Below are 24,538 nucleotides of genomic sequence, written 5' to 3' on the forward strand. Positions count from 1 at the left end.
AAAAAACCCGGATCCAACATAAATGTCATCCTTTTTTAAAAATGTTTGCGTATCCATGTTTGGGCAAAAACTGGATGCCGTCCGTGTGCCTTCCACAATTTGCAGAACGGAACAGGAGGCCCATTATAGAAATGCCCATTCTTGTCCGCAATTTTTTGCGGGGCCAAGGAACGGAGCAACGGATGCGGACAGCACATAGAGTCCTGTCCATGTCTTTTGCGGACCTATTTAAATGAAGGGTTCCGTATGAGGAACGCATAAAACGGTCCGTATACAGAACGCAAAATACGTTTGCGTGAACAAGCCTTTTTGCTGACTGCAAAATCCATACGGTCGTGTGCATGGAGATGACTGCCACTCATCCCCCCCTTCTACTGAAGGTAACCAGCAGCCGCCATATTCCTCGGCACTGAAGCCCTTCCTATCGTGGCCTCCATACTGTCAAAAAAAGTTACAGGAGGAAAAGAAAAACAAACGCCTCATTATCGCGCCCCCCCCGAGCAAACAATGCGGCGACACAATAGAGCCGTCAGCGGGTAGCCAGCGGGCTGGTGACGTCACGGCCGGCCTGTCATCCAGGAGACAGGGTGACAGGCGGGTAGGCGGAAGAGCAGACACGATTTTAGGGGCGGAGTTAGGTTTTTTTTTTATTTGGCACCCAATCAAACAGCGCTAGAGGTCCATCCTTCCATATTAGCATCGTCTCTAGCAACAGGTGGTGACGTCACGGGGAGCGCGCTGCGCGGCCCCGCGGTGCTAAATATGGAGCTGTCCGCTGTCGGGGAGCGAGTGTTTGCGGCCGAATCCCTTCTCAAAAGACGCATCCGTAAGGTAGGCGAATGGGATTATTATTTTTATTTTATTTTTTCGTTTTTTTTTTTTTAAGCCTTTATTTTCTTCCGCCTTTCCCCATCCCATCGCTTCTCCAGACTAGGCCTCAGTCCTCGAAATGGCATGATTTTATAGCCGAGCGCAGGCAGGGGGCGCTGGGGAGCACTGGCCTGCTGTGTCTGTCGGCGGTGGACGTAGAGCCTGGTGACAGGGGGCGATGCGGGGGGCTGCGGCTTCTTCCTGCCCCTTGTCATGGCCGGGGGGGCTCCTGAAGACGTCTTCTAGGTCTCTGCTGGCTCTGCTGTGAGAACATGCTGCAGAATGGCCTTGTATATAGTATATTGAGGACACCGGACCCTGGTGCGCGGATGTAGCAGAGCTGACGCCGGACGCGGCCTGTCCATGTCATAGTATTTTATAGTAACGCCTCCCGTATGGGCAAGTTCACACGTAGGCGTTATTTTCCGCAGGCCGCGGAAATGGTGGACCGCCGTGATACAGAACCAACGGGGGTCTGGAATGTGCAAGGACGGATAGTCCTATACTCAGACTTAGTCCTTAGACTGTGGCGCCGATTCAGCACCCAAAAAAACCGCCGTCACCTTGGATTTAAATGGGAAAACCGCTTGTTAAATTTATTTATTTATTTTAAACGCTTTTCTGTTTTTAAGGCCACGGCAGGGAAAAAAAGAAGCGACGTGTCCACTCTCGACGTGGCGGAATATAAACTGCTGCAAAAAGCCACGCGGAGTCCTGTAGCAGAACCTGCAGCTGATGTTTGGTTTTTCATTTATTTCTTTTTTTTTCAGCCCTCTGCGTGATATAGCCTCGGGGCTCATTCACGTGACGTCTGTGGAGCTGTCCACTCGCCGTTTATTTAGTTAGTGAATGGCAGCCATCAAAAAATGTTCTATTTGTGTGTGTTTTCACAGCAGATGGGCCCTCGGTAGTGTTGGGTGAACTTGTGTTTTAAGTTCGGCGTCGGGTTATCAAAGAATCGCGTTATGGATTCTAAATTCCGTTATGGTCCGGGGTGCGATTATTCGATAACCCGAACTTTAGACGCCGAACTTAAACACAAGTTCGCTCAACACTAGCCCTCGGCTGTTAAAAACGGGTACACTGTGTTTAAAAAATAAAACCCTTTCAGGAGTTAAACAGTACTTGCAGGTGAGGGAACACCAGCCGTGCCCTGAGGCAGCAGGACCTGACGCCCCCGGCGTCGTGATGTCACAGGGAGTGATGCTATGATGCCAGGGGTGTCGGGTCCTGCTGCCTCCAGTGCACGGCTGGTGTTCCCTCACCTGCAAGTGGACGAGGCACTACTGGGAGAGGGGGTCACAGGGCTCCAGACAAAAAAAACATCAAGGGGCCTTTGGCTCCTAATCTGAAAAATGTAGGAGCCAAATTACATTTTTTAGTTGCCAAATTTTTGTTGTAACATAAGGGTCAGAAACAGGGTTTTCTTTAGCCTCTTGGCTATTAGTTTTCCCATTCATGAACCTCCACATTGAGCTCTCAGCAGTAGTTAGAAGCCTGCAGGGCACGCTGGCACTTCTGGTGTGACATCACCTGGGCACATGGTCTTTACTCAGCAGAGGCTCCGTTCCCGCCATTCTGTCCCTGGCACTTCATGAGCGGTCGGCAGTGGCGCGTGCTCCCCTGTTCCATGAATGGCAGTTAAATTATTGTGCGTATTCATACGCATTGGACATTTTTTAGGGAGAATTGTCTGTACAGGTGTCTACGACGCTTGTACAGTCATTATTCCTACTAGGGATGAGCGAATCGACTTTGGAAGAAATATCCGAAGTCGATTCGCATAAAACTTTGTTCCCTAATTGCGACCCCTCCCGCTCACCATGTCTGCGATGCTGCATGCCCTAACCCTGCTGTTCTGTCGTGACTCCACCGGAAGCCTGGCAGGTAACAGCCAGATTGTTGGCCCTCTCCTGCACATCAGCCGTACTGTGCATACAAAAAGGATGGACTAAGTGCAAAAAAAAAGAGGGGTGTAAAGCGGTTGTCCCAAATGGTCATTTATTACATTATCACGGGTTAGATAAGGCTGGGGCTACATGGTGACTTTGGCCCCTTGCAGACGAGCGTTCCTCCCGCAGCGAGTCCGCATCGCAGCTCCCGGCCTGACCGCCCAGCGCTGCCGGGGGTCACATATCATATTCATTTATGATGCTATGTAACCCTTACTGTTCTGGAATGTATTGGATAACATGGACAGCATTATGTCAGTGTTATCCAATACATTCCAGAACTGTAAGGGTTACATAGCATCATAAATCAATATAATGCTATGTGACCCCCGGCAGCGCTGGGCGGTCAGGCCGGGAGCTGCGTTGCGGACTCGCTGCGGGAGGAACGCTCGTCTGCAAAGGGCCTTTGGCTGTGACAAACCTCACATGGCCAGAGATCACAGTGTAGCGTTGCCACTAGTGAGAGGGGTCATTTTGGGACCTGCACATTGTCATGACCGCCCCAATAATTCTCCAACCATAGGCTTGCAATGCGACCCCATTCACTGTCACGATTTGAAACCCTGCACTACACTACGGTGATTGGTCGTGTTGGCAGCAGTGCATTCCTTTCTATTTATTTAGCACACGGACATAAAATGCGCCAGGCCCTGCGACAGAACCGCTTAAACCAGCTATGGAATCAGTGTCATCTGCTAGTGTGAGGAGACATAGCCCAGCGTTACTGGCTGAGCGCACTGCAGTGGTCCACCATCATTGCCCTCTCTTCTCCACCACTTACCCCTTACATGGGGGGCACAGGGCACCCTCAGCACACGGCAGTGCACGCAGTACGCTCACCTCTGTGCGTCGCATGACTGAAAAACTTGTCTACTTTAGCTGCCCCTTGTCTATGGAGCAGTCGGCAGTGAGCGCATGTGAGAGGAGCAGCCAATGGTACGGCAGCACGCTGATACTGACCAATCAGCAGCCTCCTCACTAATAACAGAGCTCTGTACTGTGTGGAGCTCTGTTATTGGATTGCTGTGTCTGCTGGATGCAAGACCTTTCTTCTTAAAGCGGCGGAGGGTCTAGGCGCAAATGGCGACAAGACTACAAAGTCTTGTCGCCATTTTGCAATTCTAAGTTGCATTGGCGACCATTTTGGTTGCCTTCTGGAGCCCTGGGTCATTATATATACTGGGGGGCCACTATGGGGGGAGCCCTGGGTCATTATATATACTGGGGGACATTATATATACTGGGGGCACTATGGGGGACATTTTATATATATATATATATATATATATATATATATATATATATATATATATATATATATATATATATATATATATATATAATGTGTCCCCCATATAAATAAAAATATATATATATAATGTGCGTGTGCTGCTTTTCATAAATTCTCAGGGATGCACCTCTAAGAGCTAGAATTGGCACCCCCAGATAAAAGTTCATGTACAAAAAGTGCAACAAAAATACTAGAAAAAAGTATGTGAACCCAGCCTAAAGGGGCTCCCTGAAGATAATGAACAGCCACAAATGCTCCAAAATGGCAAAGGAAAAATAATCCAACTTGTTCAATCATCCACTGATCCGGCTCAGGTGGTCTGTGCTTACAGGTCTGTGCCGTCAGCTCGCTCCCCCCAGTGCCGTCAGCTCAAGGACCCATAGACTTCAAGGGGTGTTCTTGGTCCGCATCGGGGATCAAAGTAGTGCATGTTCCCGTGATTTTTACTGACCCACGGTCAGTAAAAAAATAAAATATAGTGAAATGTAAACAGACACATTTAAATCAATGGGTGCGTGTGCTGTCCACGGAAAATGCAAACAGCACACGTCAGTGAAAAACAGAAATGTTGACGAGGCCTTAGAGGATAGGGTTGTTTTCAAACCAGACTCTGCATTTCTGCCAAAGGGTGTATCAGACTTTCCTTGGCCACCACATATTGTTATCCCTTCATTTTGCCAAAATCCGGCAAATACAGAGAAAAACTTTTATAACTTGGATGTCAGAACATGCAGTTAGATAATAGATATCTTGAGGCCATCAAAGATTGGAAGAAGGCATCTGTTTAATTTCAGGTTTCTAGTCACACTATTGCCAGGTGGATCACTACACTATTTTTTCCTTTGGGGGTTTTGTCTCGCTCCACTAGGGCTATGGCGACTTCTTGGGCAGAGAGGGCTTGCACTTCAATTGATCAGGTATGCAGAGCAGCTGTCTGGAGTTCTGCGTTGCCCCCCTATGCCCACCGTCTCGGTAATTGATGTGTTTTACAAGAGGATTCTGAGAGATACGAAAGCCTTGATTTATCCTAGAGAGAAGGAGAATTTGAGTAAAAGGCAATTAACTGCCATACAATGGCTACGAAACTCAGACCTCATCATCAAGCCGGCGGACAAGGGGGGTAATGTTGTTGTGATGTCACGCGACTTCTACGTCACTGAGGCAGTTGAATGATGTCTCGACATATGAAAGGTTATCCTCGGATCCAATCCCTGAGATCAGGTCCAGTTTGGTGGACTTGTTGCGGAGGTACATTGAGGCAGGTGTACTCCATGGATCCACTATTGATAAATTGGTTCCTCCCTTTCCTAGTAGACCCTCCTGGTATTTTCTCCCTAAGGTGCACAAGTCACTGACCCATCCCCCTGGACGCCCTATAGTGTCGGGGGTTGGGTCAGTGACTGAACCCTTGTCGAGATACCTGGATTGGTTACTGTGTCCTATTTTGTTCAGATTCCCCACATATCTGGGTGACACCAACGACTTCCTCCTGGCACTTGAGGATTTCCAGTGGCAGGATGGTTGGAGTTTGGTATCCCTAGATGTGGTCAGTCTTTACATCCGGATTCCGCAACGTGGGAGTGTGAATGCAGTTCTTGAACTCATTGAGCATTTAGGGAGAGATCATTTTATTTAGTGAATTTGTAGAAGAGTCACAGTTATTTGTCTTGGAGAATAATACGTTTCTTTTTAATGATCAGTGGTATAGGCAAATTTTTGGGACTGCCATGGGGACACCTGTCTCATGTATCTTCGCGAACATATTTTTGGGTAGATTTGAGGACAGATACATCTTCTCGACGTCTAACCCATTCCTCAGTTCTATACGCCTATTTTTACGCTACGTGGATGATATCTTCATGGTGAGGTCGGGGACACAGGAGCAGTGTGAGCATTTTGTGGCCCATCTCAATGACGTGAACAATATGAACATGATATTCGCCCTCAATTTTGGGGGGTTGTCCGTCGAGTTCTTGGATGTTCACGTCATTGTAGAAGATGGTGCCCTGCATACCGAAGGGTATCGCAAACCCACTGCTACCAATACCCTGCTGCACCATGAGAGTTGCCATTCACGTAGCGTAACAGTCAGTCCCTTACGGACAATTTTTGAGACTCAGACGGATTAACAGTCAGGATACAGTATTCCTGAGACAGGCGAAGGAACTGAGGGATAGACTAGTACAGCGTGGATACCCGCTTCAGCAATTGAATGTAGCGCTGGAGAAGGCGAGGACTCGCACACAACGATCATTGATGAAACATAGAAAATGTAAGGAGGAAAAGGACGCAGATTAAAAGGACAGATTTGTGTTTGTGTTTAAACATAGTCCAAGGCCAAATAGTATAAAGAGGTCAATTTTGAATAATTGGGAGATTTTAAAAGCTGAAGGAGATTTGGGCAAACTTGTAGATCAGAAACCGATATTAGCTTTTAAAGATGCCGTACATTTAGGGATATCTTGGTGCGCAGCCGCTACAGTGAGCGGAAACCGCGCAATTGGTTGTCACTCGGTAAGCCGGTTGGCAACTATCGCTGTGGTGACTGTTCACTGTGCGGTTATATGCTTCAAGGCCGCCACCTCTTTTTTGGAGGCATTGAACATTGTGTGCACCAATTTATTAACTGCAGAGTGACGTTTGTGGTTTAAGTACTGATCTGCGTGTGTGGGTCCTTCTATGTAGGAAAAACCAAAAGATCCTTAATGGAGCGGGTACGAGAGCACCGCAATTCAATTAGAACAGGCAAGGGATGCACTCGTTGAGCATGTACGGTGCCAACATGGAGGGGATGCGAGCGTCCTCCGATTTGCGGGTTTGGAACATGTTCCCCCATTATTATAGGGAGGTGATAGACAACGTATCCTGCTCCAAAAGGAGGCTCGGTTTATTATTAAAACCGATGCCACTGGATATTTAGGTCTAAACGAGCGTAATGATCTATCAGTATTTATTGAATAGGGTGACATGCAAATACACCTCTACTTGGAACAGTGAATGTGTACGCAGCTCCTCCCTAAGGCCTCTTTCACACTTGCGTTGTCCGGATCCGGCGTGTACTCCACTTGCCGGAATTACACGCCGGATCCGGAAAAACGCAAGTGTACTGAAAGCATTTGAAGACGGATCCGTCTTCAAAATGCTTTCAGTGTTACTATGGCACCCAGGACGCTATTAAAGTCCTGGTTGCCATAGTAGTAGTGGGGAGCGGGGTAGTGGTATACTTACAGTCCGTGCGGCTCCCGGGGCGCTCCAGAGTGACGTCAGAGTGCCCCGTGCGCATGGATGACGTGTCCATGCGATCACGTGATCCATGCTCTTGGGGCGCCCTGACATCACTCTGGAGCGCCCCGGGAGCCGCACGGACGGTAAGTATGCTGCTCCCCGCTCCCCACTACACTTTACCATGGCTGCCAGGACTTTAGCGTCCCGGCAGCCATGGTAACCATTGAGAAAAAGCTAAACGTCGCATCCGGCAATGCGCCGAAACGACGTTTAGCTTAAGGCCGGATCCAGATCAATGCCTTTCAATGGGCATTCATTCCGGATCCGGCCTTGCGGCAAGTGTTCCGGATTTTTGGCCGGAGCAAAAAGCGCAGCATGCTGCGCTATTTGCTGCGGCCAAAAAACGTTCCGTTCCGGAACGGAAGACATCCTGATGCATCCTGAAGGACGGACTGTCCATTCAGAATGCATTAGGAAAATCCTGATCAGTATTCTTCCGGCATAGAGCCCCGACGACGGAACTCTATGCCGGAAGACAAGAACGCAGGTGTGAAAGAGCCCTTAGAGATGCACAGATATTATTCTTTCCATATGTCAGCCTTCTGTCACTTTTTGTATCTTTGGTATTGATGTTTTTAAATTGTATACAAATGTATCCATGTACCTGTGTCTCACACGTGCGCTGCTGCTGCTGTAGCGCCAAGGGTTGCTAAGTGATGGGTCGGTTGAACCCTCCCCCAGATGATGCTATAAAACTGCGCGCGCACCATTCTTAAAGTGTATCTAACAGCCGGAAGAAGCGGTCACACCGCGAAACGGCCGTCGCTGTTTATTGATGCTCCATGTGAGTCTGCCCCCGGTATGTACCCTGCAATAAAATGTGAACACGGATGGTGAGTGCGGCTGACTTGTCTATCTCGCATTCTATCAGAATTCTGTTAAAGCCCTGCACCCGCTTTCTGGATGGTCGGAGGAGGCCAGGATTTGGGTTCATTATTATTTCAGGTGGGAGTTCGGTGCCCTCAGTACCTCTGGTTATCTTCATTGTTTTACCTTGGTCCATCAGCCTGCAAACTATGGTGGGGGGATGTTTGTTGGGGAGGTCACAGAGCAAAGAGAAATAGTCCTATTTAGGCCTCCTGCACACGACAGTATTTTTTCACTGTCCGCAAAACGGGGTTCCGTTGGTCCGTGATCCGTGACCGTTTTTTCGTCCGTGGGTCTTTCTTGTTTTTTGGAGGATCCACGGACATGAAAAATGAAAAAAAAATCTAAGTCAAGTTTGCCATTGAAATGATAGGAAAAAACGGACACAGATCACGGACACGGATGACAATCTTGTGTGCATCCGTGATTTTCACGGACCCATTGACTTGAATGGGTCCGTGAACCATTGGCCATGAAAAAAATAGGACAGGTCATATTTTTTTCACGGCCAGGAAAAACGGATCACGGATGCGGCTGCCAAACGGTGCAGTTTCCGATTTTTCCACGGACCCATTGAAAGTCAATGGGTCCGCAAATAAAAATGGAAAACGGCACAACGGCCACGGATGCACACAACGGTCGTGTGCATGAGGCCTAAGTAAAAGACTTTCAAATTAAAAAGTGCTTGTTTGAGGGCTTCCTTGAAATTATGTTTTTTTTCCCCCTTAGGTGCTGGACTGTTTTTCATTAGGTTAGTGTGCCAAGGCAGTCTGCCAATGCTTAAAGGGATTCTGTCACCTCCCCTCAGCCAAAAAACGATTTAAAAGCAGCCATGCAGCACAGCTTACCTGGATTAGGCTGTGCTCTTTTATCTTGAAATCCGTCCAGCAGTTACTGCAAAAAACGACTTTGATTGATATGTAAATGTGTCCTGAAGGTGCCCAGAGGGGCGTTTTTTTCTTCTTAGAGAGCCCAGTACCGCCCCTCTTTCAGTGCCCAGCCCGCCTTCCTTGTACTGTCTAACCGCCCCCAGCCTGCCACAGCCTCTCCTCCCTCTCCTCCCCCTCCCTCACGCCGAACGAAGTCTCGCACAGGCGCAGTACCCACTGAGGGCTGCGCCTGTGCGATCATCAGGAGACTGAGGGCAGCAGCTTCATCTTCGTCACTGGGCATGCGCCGAGCCCAGTGACGTCCGATGTTCGCTCTTTCCCTCAGTCAGCCTGGTAGGAAGCGCAGAGGATTGCCGATCGGCTAAATACAATACAGCTTTACTTAATATAATAATACCTAATTCGCCCCAACAAATACTTATTTCTTTCCTGAAGGGAGGGTGGGGAAAGAAATCGCTGGCCGTCTTCACTGTGGCAGGCAGACTGGAGAAAGCGCAGGGTGCAGCAGCCGATCGGCAATCCTCTGCGCTTCCTACCAGGCTGACTGAGGGAAAGAGCTAACATCGGACGTCACTGGGCTCGGCGCATGCCCAGTGACGAAGATGAAGCTGCTGCCCTCAGTCTCCTGCTGATCGCACAGGCGCAGCCCTCAGTGGGTACTGCGCCTGTGCGAGACTTCGTTCGGCGTGAGGGAGGGGGAGGAGAGGGAGGGGAGGCTGTGGCAGGCTGGGGGCGGCGGTTAGAAAGTACAAGGAAGGCGGGCTGGGCACTGAAAGAGGGGCGGTACTGGGCTCTCTAAGAAGAAAAAAACGCCCCTCTGGGCACCTTCAGGACACATTTACATATCAATCAAAGTCGTTTTTTGCAGTAACTGCTGGACGGATTTCAAGATAAAAGAGCACAGCTTAATCCAGGTAAGCTGTGCTGCATGGCTGCTTTTAAATCGTTTTTTGGCTGAGGGGAGGTGACAGAATCCCTTTAAAGCTTGTTGGGAGTAGGGCTTGGTGATTTTTGCAGAAGAAAAACATTATTTTGATTATTTTTAATGTAAAGTTGATTTATAGACCCTTTATAAAAAATAAAATAAAACTTGGGACAAAAATTTCAATCTTTCATGGACTCAATATGCCCCTCAGCGGATACCTTGGGGTGTCTTCTTTTCAAAATGGGGTCAGTTGTGGGGTGTTTGTACTGCCCTAGCATTTGAGGGTCTCCGCAATCATTACATGTATGGCCAGCATTAGGAGTTTCTGCTATTCTCCTTATATTGAGCATACAGGTAATGAGATATATATATATATATATATATATATATATATATATATATATATATATATATATATATATATATATATATATATATATATATATATATATATATTTTTTTTTTTTTTTTCCGTTTAGCCTCTGGGCTGAAAGAAAAAATGAACGGCACAGATTTCTTCATTCGCATCGATCAATGTGGATGAAAAAATCTCTGCCCAAAAAACAAAAAAAGAGTGGAAAGGCGTCTGCCAGGACATAGGAGCTCCGCCCAACATCCATACCCACTTAGCTCGTATGCCCTGGCAAACCCGATTTCTCCATTCACATCAATTGATGTGGATGAATAAATCATTGCCGGGATTTTTTTATTTATTTTTTATATACAAAGTGTTTGCCAAAGCATATGAACACCGCCTCCTCCTCAGCTCATATGCCTCGGCAAACGTATCTTTTACTGCAGAGGAGAAATCTCGTCTTGCAGCGCCGCATACACCGACTTGCGTGTAATCTGACAGCAGCGCAATGCTTCTGTCAGAATGCACATCAGTGCTGCAGCTGGTCGATCGGTTGGTCCACCTGGAAGATAAAAAAAAAAAAAGAAAAAAACAGGCCACAACGCAATACATTTTATTAACTTTATAATATCCTTTGAACAGAACATATAAACTTTATTTTACTTTTGGAACTGAACGTTAACTTTTTTGCTTACTGGTGTGTTTTTTTTTTTTTGGTTTTTTTTTTATTTTGCTTGTTTTTTTTTATAGGACAAACCTCTCCTTCCCCATGGGACAATGTGCAAAGCGCAAATCGCCCAAAGATGTGGCGAAGTACATTATGCACTTTGTCCCAGGTGAAAGGAGAGGTTTGCAGCAGCTGTGTGTGAATGGGCCCTAATAGCCCTGTGTGCCTGTCCTGGTGAGATGTGATCCCTATGCTAGGTGTACCTGTGTGTGTGGTACTTCTGGAAACACTCCCCTAAGCATAGGGCAGGGTGGTCAGGACAGAAATAGCGGGTGTCACGCCTTATTCCACTCCTGCTACAGACACGACATCTTTTTCGGGGTGACGGTTGGGTTGAGGTACCAGCAACGCCATTGGGGAAATGTCGCTCGTGTAGACAGCTAACTACACTCGTGGATGGGGCCACGGAACCTCCTGGGTACAGGAGGTTCTCGATGATCTCTTCCTGAAATTTGAGGAAGGATCCAGTTCTCCCAGCCTTACTGTAGAGAACAAAACTATTGTACAGAGCCAATTGAATTAAATATACAGACACCTTCTTATACCAGCGTCTGGTTCTGCGGGAAAATAAATACGGAGACAACATCTGGTCATTGAAGTCCACCCCTCCTATGTGAAGGTTATAGTCGTGGACTGAGAGGGGCTTTTCAATGACACGGGTTGCTCGCTCAATTTGTATTGTCGTGTCTGCGTGAATGGAGGAGAGCATGTAAACGTCACGCTTGTCTCTCCATTTCACCGCGAGCAGTTCTTCGTTACACAAGGCAGCCCTCTCCCCCCTTGCAAGACGGGTGGTAACGAGCCGTTGGGGGAAGCCCGCGCGACTAGTTCACCCGGTGCCACAGCAGCCAATCTGTTCTACTAACAAATGCCTGAAGAGGGCCACACTTGTGTAGAAATTGTCCACATAAAGATGGTACCCCTTGCCGAATAAGGGTGACACCAAGTCCCAGACTGTCTTCCCACTGCTCCCCAGGTAGTCAGGGCAACCTGACCGGCTCCAGGGTCTGATCTTTTCCCTCATAGATCCGAAATTTGTGGGTATAGCCTGTGGCCCTTTCACAGAGCTTATACAATTTGACCCCATACCGGGCGCGCTTGCTTGGGATGTATTGTTTGAAGCCAAGGCGCCCGGTAAAATGTATTAGGGACTCGTCTATGCAGATGTTTTGCTCAGGGGTATACAAATCTGCAAATTTCAGTTGTTGAAGTGGTCTATGAGGGGCCGAATTTTGTGGAGCCGGTCAAAAGCTGGGTGGCCTCTGGGACGGGAGGTGGTGTTGTCACTAAAGTGCAGGAAACGCAGGATGGTCTCAAATCGTGCCCTGGCAGCAGAGAACATGGGCATGTGATGAATTGGGTTTGTGGACCAATATGACCGCAATTCATGCTTTTTGGTTAGACCCATGTTGAGGAAAAGGCCTAGAAAAATTTTAATTTCGGAAACTTGGACTGGTTTCCACCGGAAAGGCTGGGCATAAAAGCTTCCCGGGTTGGCGGATATAAATTGAGTGGCATACCGATTTGTTTCTGCCACGACTAAGTCCAAGAGCTCCGCAGTCAAGAACAGCTCAAAAAATCCCAGGGCCGAACCGATCTGAGCTGTCTCAACCCGAACTCCAGACTGGGTGGTGAAAGGGGGAACTACAGGTGCGGCTGAAGTTGGCGGCTGCCAATCAGGGTTTGCCAGCACCTCAGGGATTCTAGGGGCTCTACGGGCCTGTCTGTGCGGTGGCTGCGACGGGGTAACTACTGCACGTGCCACCGTACCAGCTTCAACTGCCCTTCTGGTGCTCGCCACTTTACCATGTTGTACAGCAGTGCTGGTACTAGGTCCAGGGAGGGCTGCGCTGCTGGTGTATGCCTCACCACGTAATCCGACAGCGCCAGCCCCACTCTGCTGCCCTTGAAGCGGATCCTGCGCAACCTGTGGTCTAGCGACACGGGGCCGGGTACGCCTGGTGGTATCAGGGACCTCAGCCTCCTCGTCCGAACTTTGGGTCAGACTGCCACTGCTTTCTACAGGTTCATATTCTGACCCGCTAGATTCGTCAGGTGAGGGTTCTCATTCCTCATCCGACTTCTGAAGAGGCCTACAGGCTTCTGACCCAGAATACCCCCTGTTTGACATTTGGGCTACTAAATTTAGGGGTATTCCCTGAGACTACCCAAGAAAAAAAGCAAGCCTGTCTTACAAATGGGAGGCTAGCGAAGTACCGGAGGCCGCTGCGGTTGATAAAAAAATATAAAAACTGATTTTTTTTTTATTTTTTTTATCGGTGCAGCACTTGGTCACTGCGGCGGGGCGGGCGTGGGTGAACGCACGTGTGGGCGACCGATCAGCCCTGATCGGGCAAACACTGCGTTTTGGGTGGAGGGCGAGCTAAGGTGACACTAGTACTATTATAGATCTGACCGTGATCAGTTTTGATCACTTACAGATACTATAAAAGTACAAATGCTGATTAGCGATACGCTAATCAGCGAATCAGTGACTGCGGTGCGGTGGGCTGGGCGCTAAACGATCGCTAAACTACCTAACCAAGGGGCCTAAACTATACCTAAACCTAACAGTCAATACCAGTGGAAAAAAAAAGTGACAGTTTACACTGATCACTTTTTTCCCTTTCACTAGTGATTGACAGGGGCAAGAAGGGGTGATCAAGGGGTTAATTGGGGTGCAGGGGGGTGATCTGGGGCTATGTGTGGTGTTTGGTGCTACTCACTGTGAAGCCTGCTCCTCTGCTGAGACCAACCGACCAAAAGGACCAGCAGAGGAGCAGAGAAGCCATTTAACACATTATATTTACTAATATGATGTGTTATATGGCTTCTGATTTGTGATTTTAAAAATCGCCAGCCTGCCAGCCACGATTATTGGCTGGCAGGCTGGTGATGAAATTGTGCTTGTACTTTTGCCGACCCGCGATGCGCATGCGCGGGCCGGCTCAGTCCGAAATCTCGCGTCTCGCGAGATGACGCACGGATGCGTCCAGGAGGAATCAATCGACCGCCTCCCGGACGCATCCGTGCGTTATGCAGTCCGGAGGCGGTTAAAGATGGCGTCCGCCATAGCCGCAGGTGGTAAATTCTGCGCACTTTCGGTTGTGCTCCGGCTCCCCCGTGTGGCGATCTGAGGAGCCCAAGCGTATATGCAGCAGCCCCTGTCTTTATGAATGACACATGGCTGCTGCATTGTATTTCTTATGGATCCCTTGCCTGTAATAGGGCTCCATAGGAAAGTAGTGAAGTCATCATAGACTCCAATGCAAGTCCATTGGAGTCTATAATAGCAACAAAATCAACTATGAAAAAAAAAATAAAAAAAAGTTTAAATAAAAAAAGAAATACACATCATGGGTGTCGCAATGTGCGAAAACGCCCATAGTATAAAAATATATTCCCCATACGGCAAAAAGCGTCCAAACGGCCGATTCGCCGTTTTTTGCTTGCTTCATTTTCTACAAAAAATTTAAGTGATCAAAGTGATACACACCCCAGAAGGGTATAAATGAAAAGTTCAAATGAGCCCCCATACAGCTCCATACGCATAATTACAAAAAAGTTATAGGGGTCAAAATATGGCGACAAAAAAAATAATTTTTTTTTTTTTTTTTAGATATATAGATTTTTATTTTATTTTTTCTTCAAAATTCTTTTTTTATTTTGCAGGATTAGTTTGGGGTACATATAATGTAGTAAATAACTTTTTATTTATTTATTTTTAGGGAGAAAGGTAAACAGCAATTTTAACATTATTTTGTGGAATATATTTACGGAGTTTATAAATTTTATATTTTTTTTTTTTTTATTTTTTTTTATTTTTTTAAATAATTTTGTACTTCCTCCTGTAGGCTGTCAGCTCTGCCTCCTCTTCTTCCAGACTGAAGTGGAGGGGGGTGGGGGGCGATGCTTTAGGCTACCTTCACACCAGCGTTTTTGCTGGATCCGTCAAAAACGCTTTTGTTCTAATAATACAACCGCCTGCATCCATTCTAAACGGATCCAGCTGTATTATCTTTAAAATAGCGAAAACGAATCCGTCATGAACACCATTGAAAAAGAAACGGATCCTGACCCAAAAGAGAACGGATCCGTCCCCATTGACTTACATTGTGTGTCAGGACGGATCAGTCTTGCTCCACACCACTTTGGGGACAGAAAAACTCTGCTTGCAGCGTTATTCTGTCCGCGATGGGGATGCAACCAAATGGAACGGAATGCATTCTGGTGCACTCAGTTTCGTTCAGTTCAGTTTTGTCCCCATTGACAACAAATTGGGACAAAATGGAAGCGCAGGTGTGAAAGTAGCATCTTCTGCCCATGTTTCTGGTTTGGTAGCAGCTAGAGGCATTGATTATTTGAAAGCTGACATTCTGGTATTCTTTGAAAGACAGGAATCACAGGATTATCTTCACTATGTTGGAAGATATTGCTGTTAGAAATTGAGATGGCAGTGAATGCAGCTGAAAGTAAAAGCAGGTTTTACTGCGATTATTCCCGACTCGATTTCAGTGATCTCTCCTGCTTATGTTGTGCTAATGCTGTTTTGGTTTGGCCTGGTTGGCCAGCTTCTCCTTCTGCCGCGGCTGGGCTTGGCAGAACAGTTAACAGGGTATTTTGGTAGGTGAAAGTTATCCCCTAGCCACAGGATAGCGGATAATTATCAGAGCACCCCCTGCTGCTCCCCTTAAATGACCAGAGCATCTGGTCGCACACGCGCCTGGCCGCTCCATTCATTTCTATTGAATTCCGGAGATATTGTTCATCAGCAGCATATTGCCCAAACTGAGGCTGAACCATAGTGGTATTGTACAGCTGCATGTAAAGGCAACTTAGGCTTCGTTCACATGTCCGGCATGCCTGATCCGGCGGGCTGTTCTGGTGTAAATGCCGGCTGTCTGCCGGAAAAAAAAACCTCTTCATGCAGTAGTATTTATCTGGCCGGAAACTATAACGGGATCGGACGGTGATCCGGCTAGTCGTGTCCAGCAATGGCAGATACAGTGAGCTCCTGTATGATCCTAGGTTAGATCACGCTACTAACGAGCGGGTGGTCATTGGGAGTGTTCCCGGCCATTGCCTGCCCCTTTGGCCCGCGACCTTGCAGTTTTCCAGAGCCGACCCCGATAAACATGAAACGCTGGCATTATATAGAACTACCACTCCCACAACACATTTACATTGCACTTTGGGCGTTTCCCTTTTAGTTTTTTTGTATGACCTGTAACTGATTACTTTTTTTTTTTTTCTCTCTTCCAGGGTCGAATGGAGTATTTGGTGAAATGGAAAGGCTGGTCTCAGAAGTAAGTGAAAGATCAAAGTGATTTGGAATACTGTACTTGTAATTTGTACCCATTAAGCTGTGACCGTTTATGAAGGGCAGCAAACCTTGATTACAGAGTTAAATTAATATTGTAATGTACGCTCGCCATTCTGAAATCATATTCTACCCCAGTTGTCTTTGACAGACCCTTGGCACCCTGTGAAAATGCCTTCTCAGCACTTTACATTCACGTGCATGCGCCTTCGTGCCGTTTTGCATCAACTTTTTTATCCTTTTTGTAAAAAAACATTAAAAATGTATGCTTGTGAAGTTGTGACTGAGCACGATCCAGGCAAATCCTGAGACATACGGCACCTTGTAAATGTTCACACACAGGGGTCACAAGAACACCTGTACAGGCAGTTGTATGCTTCACAAAAAATCTCACGCGTATTTCTATGCATGAGACTTTCTTTGGTCCGGAACGCTGTATCAGCGCAGCCTGTGAGGTCTGTTCAGTTCCTGCCTCCGGCTCCATTAAAAGGCTATTCCTATGTGAGACAGCGATATGCCCCTATTGTCTGATGGGTCCGGGACCCACACCGATAACGGAGAGGGAAAGGTGGTGGCTGGTGGACCCTGGGTTTCCCTGGGTCCGGCCACCGCCAAGTGCACTCTCCATAGATATGAATGGGAGCGCACCACTCTTGCACAGCTACCGCTCCCATTCATATCTATGGGGCCGACAGAACTAGCCAAGCCAGCGCTCGCCTATTTTCGGTAGCCCCATAGAAATGAATGGAGGGCAGCTGCGCATGCACAGTGCACCCTCCACAACTTTCAGGCATCCGTTTCTCGATCTAGGTGTGGGCCCTAGAGGTGGGACCTACACCAATCGGACAGTGGGGGCATATCCTAGCAATATTCCCCCATTGTCGGAGATGTAGTGCTGCAGTAACTGTGTTGGAGACCACAAACCGAGGGTCCACAAAACCCTGGCGCCGGGCGTGTGAACTTGCACCATGGTGCGGAGCCATTGACTTCAATGAGTCCGCGATCCACAGTATACTGTAAAAGGTAGGACATGTCTGATCTTTTGCCTCTGCCCTGCAAAAGATAAGACATTGCGGGCTCATTGAAGTCAATGGGTCCGCACTGCTAAGCGGAGTTCACATGGCACTCCCGTGTTCTACAGACCTGTTGTTTGCGGTCTACAATACGGTCACGGTGGCACTACGCTCGTGTGAATGGGGCCTAATCCTGGTGCAGGCAGCAGGGACTGAACAGGCCTCACAGGCTACGCTGATACAGACCACCGTGCGAGTTCAGCACTGACTGATGCTAAGCTTCCGCTGTAACGGCCAGTACCAGAGATGGCTCCCTAGACGCCATGGTCAACAGCCGAACGGAGGTCCCTGCCGCAAATGTGAAACTAGCCTAACGCACAAGTGCCAGAAATTGTAGCCAATAGTCCATGTGCGGTCTAACTAGTGATTTGTATAGAGACCTATAATAATGAAAAGTGATGCTCCTTGGAATGCAAAGAGGCAGAAATTAAAGAAATCTTCCTGTCCTGAAGCCCCAAACCGGCTGCCCCTTGTAGGGGTTCTTATAAAAAAAAAAACTTTTTTTCCTTCTCTAGGTACAGCACATGGGAACCCGAGGAAAATATCTTGGATGCGAGATTAGTGGCAGCTTTCGAGGACCGGTAAATGCACTCCTTTTATCTGTCCGAAATTTCAATGCTCTGCCATGTTGAGGTTGGTGAAACAAACTGACCGTATATCTTTTACCACAGGGAACGAGAGCGAGAACTGTATGGGCCGAAGAAGAGGGGTCCCAAGCCGAAGACGTTCCTCCTTAAGGTAACGCTGGGTACAGTATAGCATGGTAAATCCTGCTGTATTGATTTATACATGTACACTCTGGGAAGCTCTTGCTATAAAATAGTGTGTTTTTTGGGGGGGAGAAAAATTGAATACAATTTAAAATATTTTATTTATCAATAATTTGTTTTATTTTATCCTACTTTGTAACCCGAGGGATGTCTTTTGTTCCATAGACAGGTTTGTGACCCTGGCCATACACATTAGATTCAAGTTGGCCAAACCTGCTGATTTTGGAGGAAGAGGCTGACCATTTAATGCAGGGATGCCCAACCTGCGGCCCTCCAGCTGTTGCAAAACTACAACTCCCACAACTATTAGGGCATGCTTCGAGTTGTAGTTTTACAACAGCTGGAGGGCCGCAGCTTGAGCATCCCTGATTTAATGTGTATCAGAAGTTTGGCTAATATTTGTTTTGCAGATGGCAGGGGGTTTGGGGCAGTGATTGGACATGTTGGATTTCAACATGTCCAATCCTTTGTTCTCAAGGGAGACAAGCAGCCACAAGAGGAATCTGGCACAAACTGAGCAAGCATGTATGTGGCCAAGTCGAGTGGAATATCGGTCAGCCAAACACTTATTCAGCCAACATATTATAGGTGTATGACCACCTTTAAAGGTCACCAGGAAATCCCCAGTTATGATCCAGGCACAATGTCTTGTAGATCTAGCCGAATGTAATGATGCCTTTCACTTAACGATTCATTCTGGAGAAAAAGTGCTTTTAATTATATGCAAATGAACAGTAAAGTGCACTGAGGGTGGGTCCAATAAATTCTGTGCACTATTGCTCATCCTGCTTCCTCTGCCACCCCTCCTGCTCCTCTTGAGTATCAGGACCAGGCGAGATGATACAGGAACCTGGCCATATCAATCAAGAAGAAGGGCCTGGCAAAGGAAGTAGGAGATGCGAGGGTGAACAGAGTGGCATGGGTCCGCCCTCAGTGCACTTAACTGCTCATTTGCATATGAATTAAAGGGTCTTTGCAGTTATTTTAAACTGATCTATCCTCCGGATAGATCATCAGCATCTGATCGGCAGGGGTCCGACACCCGGGACCCCCATCGATCAGCTGTTTGAGAAGGTAGCGGCGCTGGCAGTAGCGCCGCGGCCTTCTCGCTGTTTACCGTAGCCCCTGTGACATCACGACTAGTATCAATGGCCTAGGCGGGGCTAAGCTCCATCCAAGTGAACAGAGCTTAGCTCCACCCAGGCCAGTAATACTAATCGTGACGTCACTGGGCCTGTGGTAAACGGCAAGAAGGCTGCTGCGCTACTGCCAGCGCCGCTGCCTTCTCAAACAGCTGATCGGCGGGGGTCCCGGGCGTCGGACCCCGCCGATCAGATGCTGATGATCTATCCAGAGGATAGATCATCAGTTTAAAATAACTGTAGAACCCCTTTTAAAGGTACTTTTTTCTCCAGAATGAAGCATCAAATCGTTAAGTGATAGGTCGTTACATTCAGCTGAGCTAGATCTACAAGTACTTTTTCTCCAGAATGAAAGTGAAGGACATGATTACATTCAGTGGAGCTAGCCTTAGAAGGCACTGTGCCTGGTTTATCATTGAATTTCTTGGTAACAGATTCCCTTTAACCCCTTCCCAACATCTGCCATACCTTTACAGTGGATGTTGGATCTTTACAAAAGATGGCACTTGCTCCAGAGCAAATTGAGCTTCATAGCTGCCGGGTGCATGCTGTTTCACACAGCAGACACACAGGGCTAATGTCTGCAATCGATTAAAATGCCATTCGCTGACATTTAACCCCTCAGATGGAAATTTTACCAGCGCATTTTGAGAAGCCAAAAACCTGGAAGCGCTCGCTTTCTGGGCAAGAACGCCTTCCCATATTTGAAATCGAGGAAGGCGTTCCTTTGAAATAATAAGCCAGAGCCTGTACTAGGCTTCTAGGCTTATTACTGGTATATTCCAATTCAGGCCTGCAGGTGGCAGCACTGCATTGGAATAGATCGATCTTTTTATTCTGTAATGGATACAATTCTAAAAAACAAGCTCTTGTACAGCTGTGTGAACAAAAAATACAAAAGTTATGGCTCCGAGAAAGCAAGAAGTAAAAAACGAAGACTGAAAAAAGGGAAGGAGTTAAAGTAGCATTTGATAATTTCAGAATTTTAGGTATAGTCAGGACAGATAAGTTCTTGTAGTTTTTTCCATGGTACATCAGGATAATTGTCACATGCCTTAGAACGGTTGACCTCGATGAACCCTTTCTTCTTCTTCTTCCTTTTTTATTTTTATTTTTTTAAACTTACTATGTTACTATGTATTTTTTTGATTATGTCCTTCTATATTTGAAAACTCAAAATATCAATTTTGCTTTCGTTTCACAGGCCCAGGCCAAAGCAAACGCAAAGACCTATGAATTCCGTAGCGAGTCTACACGAGGCTTAAGAGTCCCATATCCAGGGCATCCGCCTCAAGAAGTACAGTCTAGGTCCAGGGAAGGGTTAAGGAGCATTCCTACCTCGTCCCAGGAGAGTAGCCAAACTGAAGTCAACCTCTTTAATGAAAGGTTGGGAAGCTCGGATATCAGAGAACATTATCCCCTAAAGATTAAAAAGAAAAAAAAATGCCACCACGCGAAACTCCTTCACAAGGCCAACGTGCAGAGAGTGTCACCCGCCAACCATACAGGTCCCACGGAACAGGTGATGAATTCTGCCAAAGCGGATGATTCTGGACCGCTAGACTACCATTCCGCGCATGGCGTCATACAGATTGCAAGGCGGCAGCACTCCGATTTGGGATCTTCAAGTCAGATCGAACACTGTTTCATATCTAAAGACCACGGACTGGTGCAAAGCACACAACATGGACACGGGAAGTCAAGTACTGACTCCTCTTTACATAGGACGAAGAACAAGGGCGACCTCTATAAAGATGCCGCTATGCCTAGAACTAAGATCAGCTCTGAACGCCGGGACCAGGTGTCTGACTTCTACAGTGAAGCACTCTTAACACATGGGAGGAAGCCTTCTCTTATTGCCCGTATCCCTGTTGCCAGGATTTTTGGAGAGCCAGAAGAAGAACCGTGGAGGCCCCCAGTGGACAACTTGGAGAAAGTAGTAGTGACAGACGTGACTTCTAATTTTCTGACTGTGACTATAAAAGAAAGCAACACAGACCAAGGCTTTTTTAAGGACAAACGATAAGTGTTTGTATATAATGTCTGTCAATTCCGTAATTTCCCATTCACGTTTTATGTTTTGGGGATAAAAAAAAGTAAAAAAAAAAATGATATATAATATATATATATTTAGTTCTAATCGATACTGCACCCACTAAAAATCTGGGTCCGGTATCCTTGTGTGCCAGAGCACACTTTGGGGGATATTTATCATAGATCAGCGTTTTACACCTCTCTATGATATCCCTGGGCGCTGCTGGAGGATGCGCCTAATTTATGACAAGGCACACACGTCGTCAGAAATTAGGCGCAGCCCCAGAAGTCCATGCACCTAAACTGAAATCTACACCAGCTCCTACCTAGGGTCAATTTCAGTCATCTACGCCAGAAAACTGGGGTAAAAGAAAGATGAATACGGTACGATGGGGCCGCTAACCATGCCTTGGCCACTCCCTCATTTCAGGAAACTGTCATGGGTGGAGAAACACCGCTTGCACAAAAAATGTTTGCGCAAATGGTGTTTAAAGAGTCGCCAGCACAGTGTTTGCGACTTTTTTACGCCAGAAAATTGGCGTGGGGGAATGATAAATTCTCCCTTTTTGTCTGCAATTATTTGTGTGGGTTTTTTTTTTTTTCTTTAAACTTGCAGCTACTCAATTACCCACCTGAACCCTTTGCCAAGGTGAGGGCACCACATACAACCCCTTTTTATATAACTTAGTTATCTAGATGCTCTCCGTGGTTTCCAGCTTGGGGGGGAAATAGAAACTTTTCCTTACTTTGAGAGATTCCCCCCCCCCCAATACAACAGAATCCTAATTGTTAAGATCCATAATCCTCCAGTGTTGAAGAAGCACTCCAGCAAAATGTGTAGTGCAGCAAGGCTGTCATTAAAGAGTCATGAAGAGGCTCCTGTGTATGACTTAGGGTTCATGCACACGACTGTGTTTTGGGTCCGATCCACATTTTTTGCAGATCACACTTGGACCCATTCATTTCTATGGGGCTGCAAATAATGCGGACAGTACCCAGATGTCATCCGTGGGCTGTCCACATCCGTGTGTCCGTTCCACAAATTATAGAACCGTTCCTATTCATGTCCGTTTTGCAGCCAAACAGGCAGTTCTGTTAGGAAAATGCGGCATGCACACGTCCGTAGCTGTATTTTGCAGATCCACCTTATGTAAACTTGTTTTAGTTGAGGTGCCATCTTGGCTCCTTCTTCCCCTCTGATATGGTTTCCTTAATGCATATTACATTTCTCATTATGCCCCTGGCTGTTCAGAGACATAGGGGTCTGAGTATTGCCACAATTGCTCTGCTTCAAGTCCTTTCTTACGGGCCATTTGCACGTCCGATGTTCTGGGTCCGCATCCGTTTCGCAATTTTGTGGACCTTTCATTTCATCTGTAGTTCTGTTCCACAGCCCCCGCAAAAAAGATAGAGCATGTCCTTTTCTTGAACTCAATCGCAGACGAGAAGAGGCATTTCTATCATAGGGCCAGCCATGTGTGGTCCACAAAATGTGCGCGGAACGCACACGGCTAGTATCAGTGTTTAGCGGATTGCAAAACACTTATGGACGTGTGAATGGACCCTAAGGCCTTTTTCACACGAGCGTGACTGATTAGGTTCAGGGTGCGATCCGTGAAACTCGCACCATTTTGCAAGCAATTTCAGTCAGTTTTGTCTGCAATTTCAGGTTTTTTTTCCGCGCGGGTGCAATGCGTTTTTTAGGCGTTTTTCACGCGCATGATAAAAAAAACTCTTAGCAACCATCAGTGAAAAACGATAGCGTTTTTCACTGAAGCCCCATTCACTTCTATGGGGCCAGGGCTGCGTGAAAAACGCAGAATATAGAACATGCTGCATTATTCACGCAACGCAGAATTGATGCGTGAATAAAACCGCTCATGTACACAGACCCATTTAAATGAATGGGTCAAGATTCAGTGCGGGTGCTGTGTGGTCATGTCATCCATTGCACCCACGCGGAAAACTCACTCGTGTGAAAGGGGCCTAAGGGCGGCAAGTGAGAGACCATTTAGGCCCCTTTCACACGGGCGAGTTTTCCGCGCGGGTGCAATGCGTGAGGTGAACGCATTGCACCCGTATTGAATCCGGACCCATTCATTTCTATGGGTGCACATGAGCAGTGATTTTCACGCATCACTTGTGCGTTGCGTGAAAATCGAAGCAAGCTCTATTTTGTATGTTTTTCATGCAACGCAGGCCCCATAGAAGTGTATGGGGCTGCGTGAAAGTCGCAAGAATCCGCAAGCAAGTGCGGATGGGGTGCGATTTTTCACGCACAGTTGCTAGGAGACTATCAGGATGGGGACCCGATCATTATTATTTTCCCTTATAACATGGTTATAAGGGAAAATAATAGCATTCTTAATACAGAATGCATAGTACAATAGGGCTGGAGGGGTTAAAAAAATAAATAAATTTAACTCGCCTTAATCCACTTGTTCGCGCAGCCGGCATCTCTTCTGTCTTCATTTGTGAGGAAAAGGACCTTTGATGTCACTGCACTCATCACATGGTCCATCACATGATCCATCACCATGATGCTGGATCATGTGATGAGTGCAGTGACGTCACTACAGGTCCTTTTCCTCACAGATGAAGACAGAAGAGAAGCCGGGCTGCGCGAACAAGTGGATTAAGGCGAGTTAAATTTTATTTTTATTTTTTAACCCCTCCATCCCTACTTTACTAAGCATTCTGTATTAAGAATCCTATTATTTTCCCTTATAACCATGTTATAAGGGAAAATAATACAATCTACACAACACCTAACCCAAACCCGAACTTCTGTGAAGAAGTTCGGGTACCAAACATGCCGATTTTTCTCACGCGAGTGCAAAACGCATTAAAATGTTTTGCACCCGCGCAGAAAAATCGCACATTTTCCCGCGACGCACCCGCATTTTATCCGGGCCAAAAACTTGACGCCCGTGTGAAAGAGACCTTACTCCTGTCCCTTATGACCAGTTTCGCACGTGCGTGTTCGGCCCAGGAAACGCACTCCCTGTGATGACTGCATTGCCCGAACTCACAGCAT

General features: G+C 47.0%; 1 protein-coding gene across 1 annotated transcript; it reads left to right on the plus strand.

Moving 5' to 3' along the window:
* Positions 1–712: 712 nt before the first annotated feature.
* On the plus strand, positions 713–22,893 carry CBX8 (chromobox 8). The gene is made up of 5 exons (XM_044300336.1): positions 713–831; positions 16,425–16,468; positions 18,071–18,136; positions 18,227–18,293; positions 20,672–22,893. The coding sequence occupies exons 1-5, from the start codon at positions 763–765 to the stop codon at positions 21,491–21,493; spliced, it is 1,068 nt and encodes a 355-aa protein (XP_044156271.1). The 5' UTR covers positions 713–762; the 3' UTR covers positions 21,494–22,893.
* The last annotated feature ends 1,645 nt before the right edge of the window (positions 22,894–24,538 follow it).

Source organism: Bufo gargarizans, chromosome 6, assembly GCF_014858855.1.
Source record: "Bufo gargarizans isolate SCDJY-AF-19 chromosome 6, ASM1485885v1, whole genome shotgun sequence".
In the NCBI taxonomy this organism is placed as follows: domain Eukaryota; kingdom Metazoa; phylum Chordata; class Amphibia; order Anura; family Bufonidae; genus Bufo; species Bufo gargarizans.

What these genes read in the sequence shown, in the direction of transcription:
- CBX8 (XM_044300336.1), top strand. Translation starts at nt 763, where the DNA reads ATGGAGCTGTCCGCTGTCGGGGAGCGAGTGTTTGCGGCCGAATCCCTT. An exon ending in TCAAAAGACGCATCCGTAAG is followed by an intron (nt 832 to 16,424) that starts GTAGGCGAATGG and finishes TCTCTCTTCCAG; the next exon opens with GGTCGAATGGAGTATTTGGT. An exon ending in TGGAAAGGCTGGTCTCAGAA is followed by an intron (nt 16,469 to 18,070) that starts GTAAGTGAAAGA and finishes TTCCTTCTCTAG; the next exon opens with GTACAGCACATGGGAACCCG.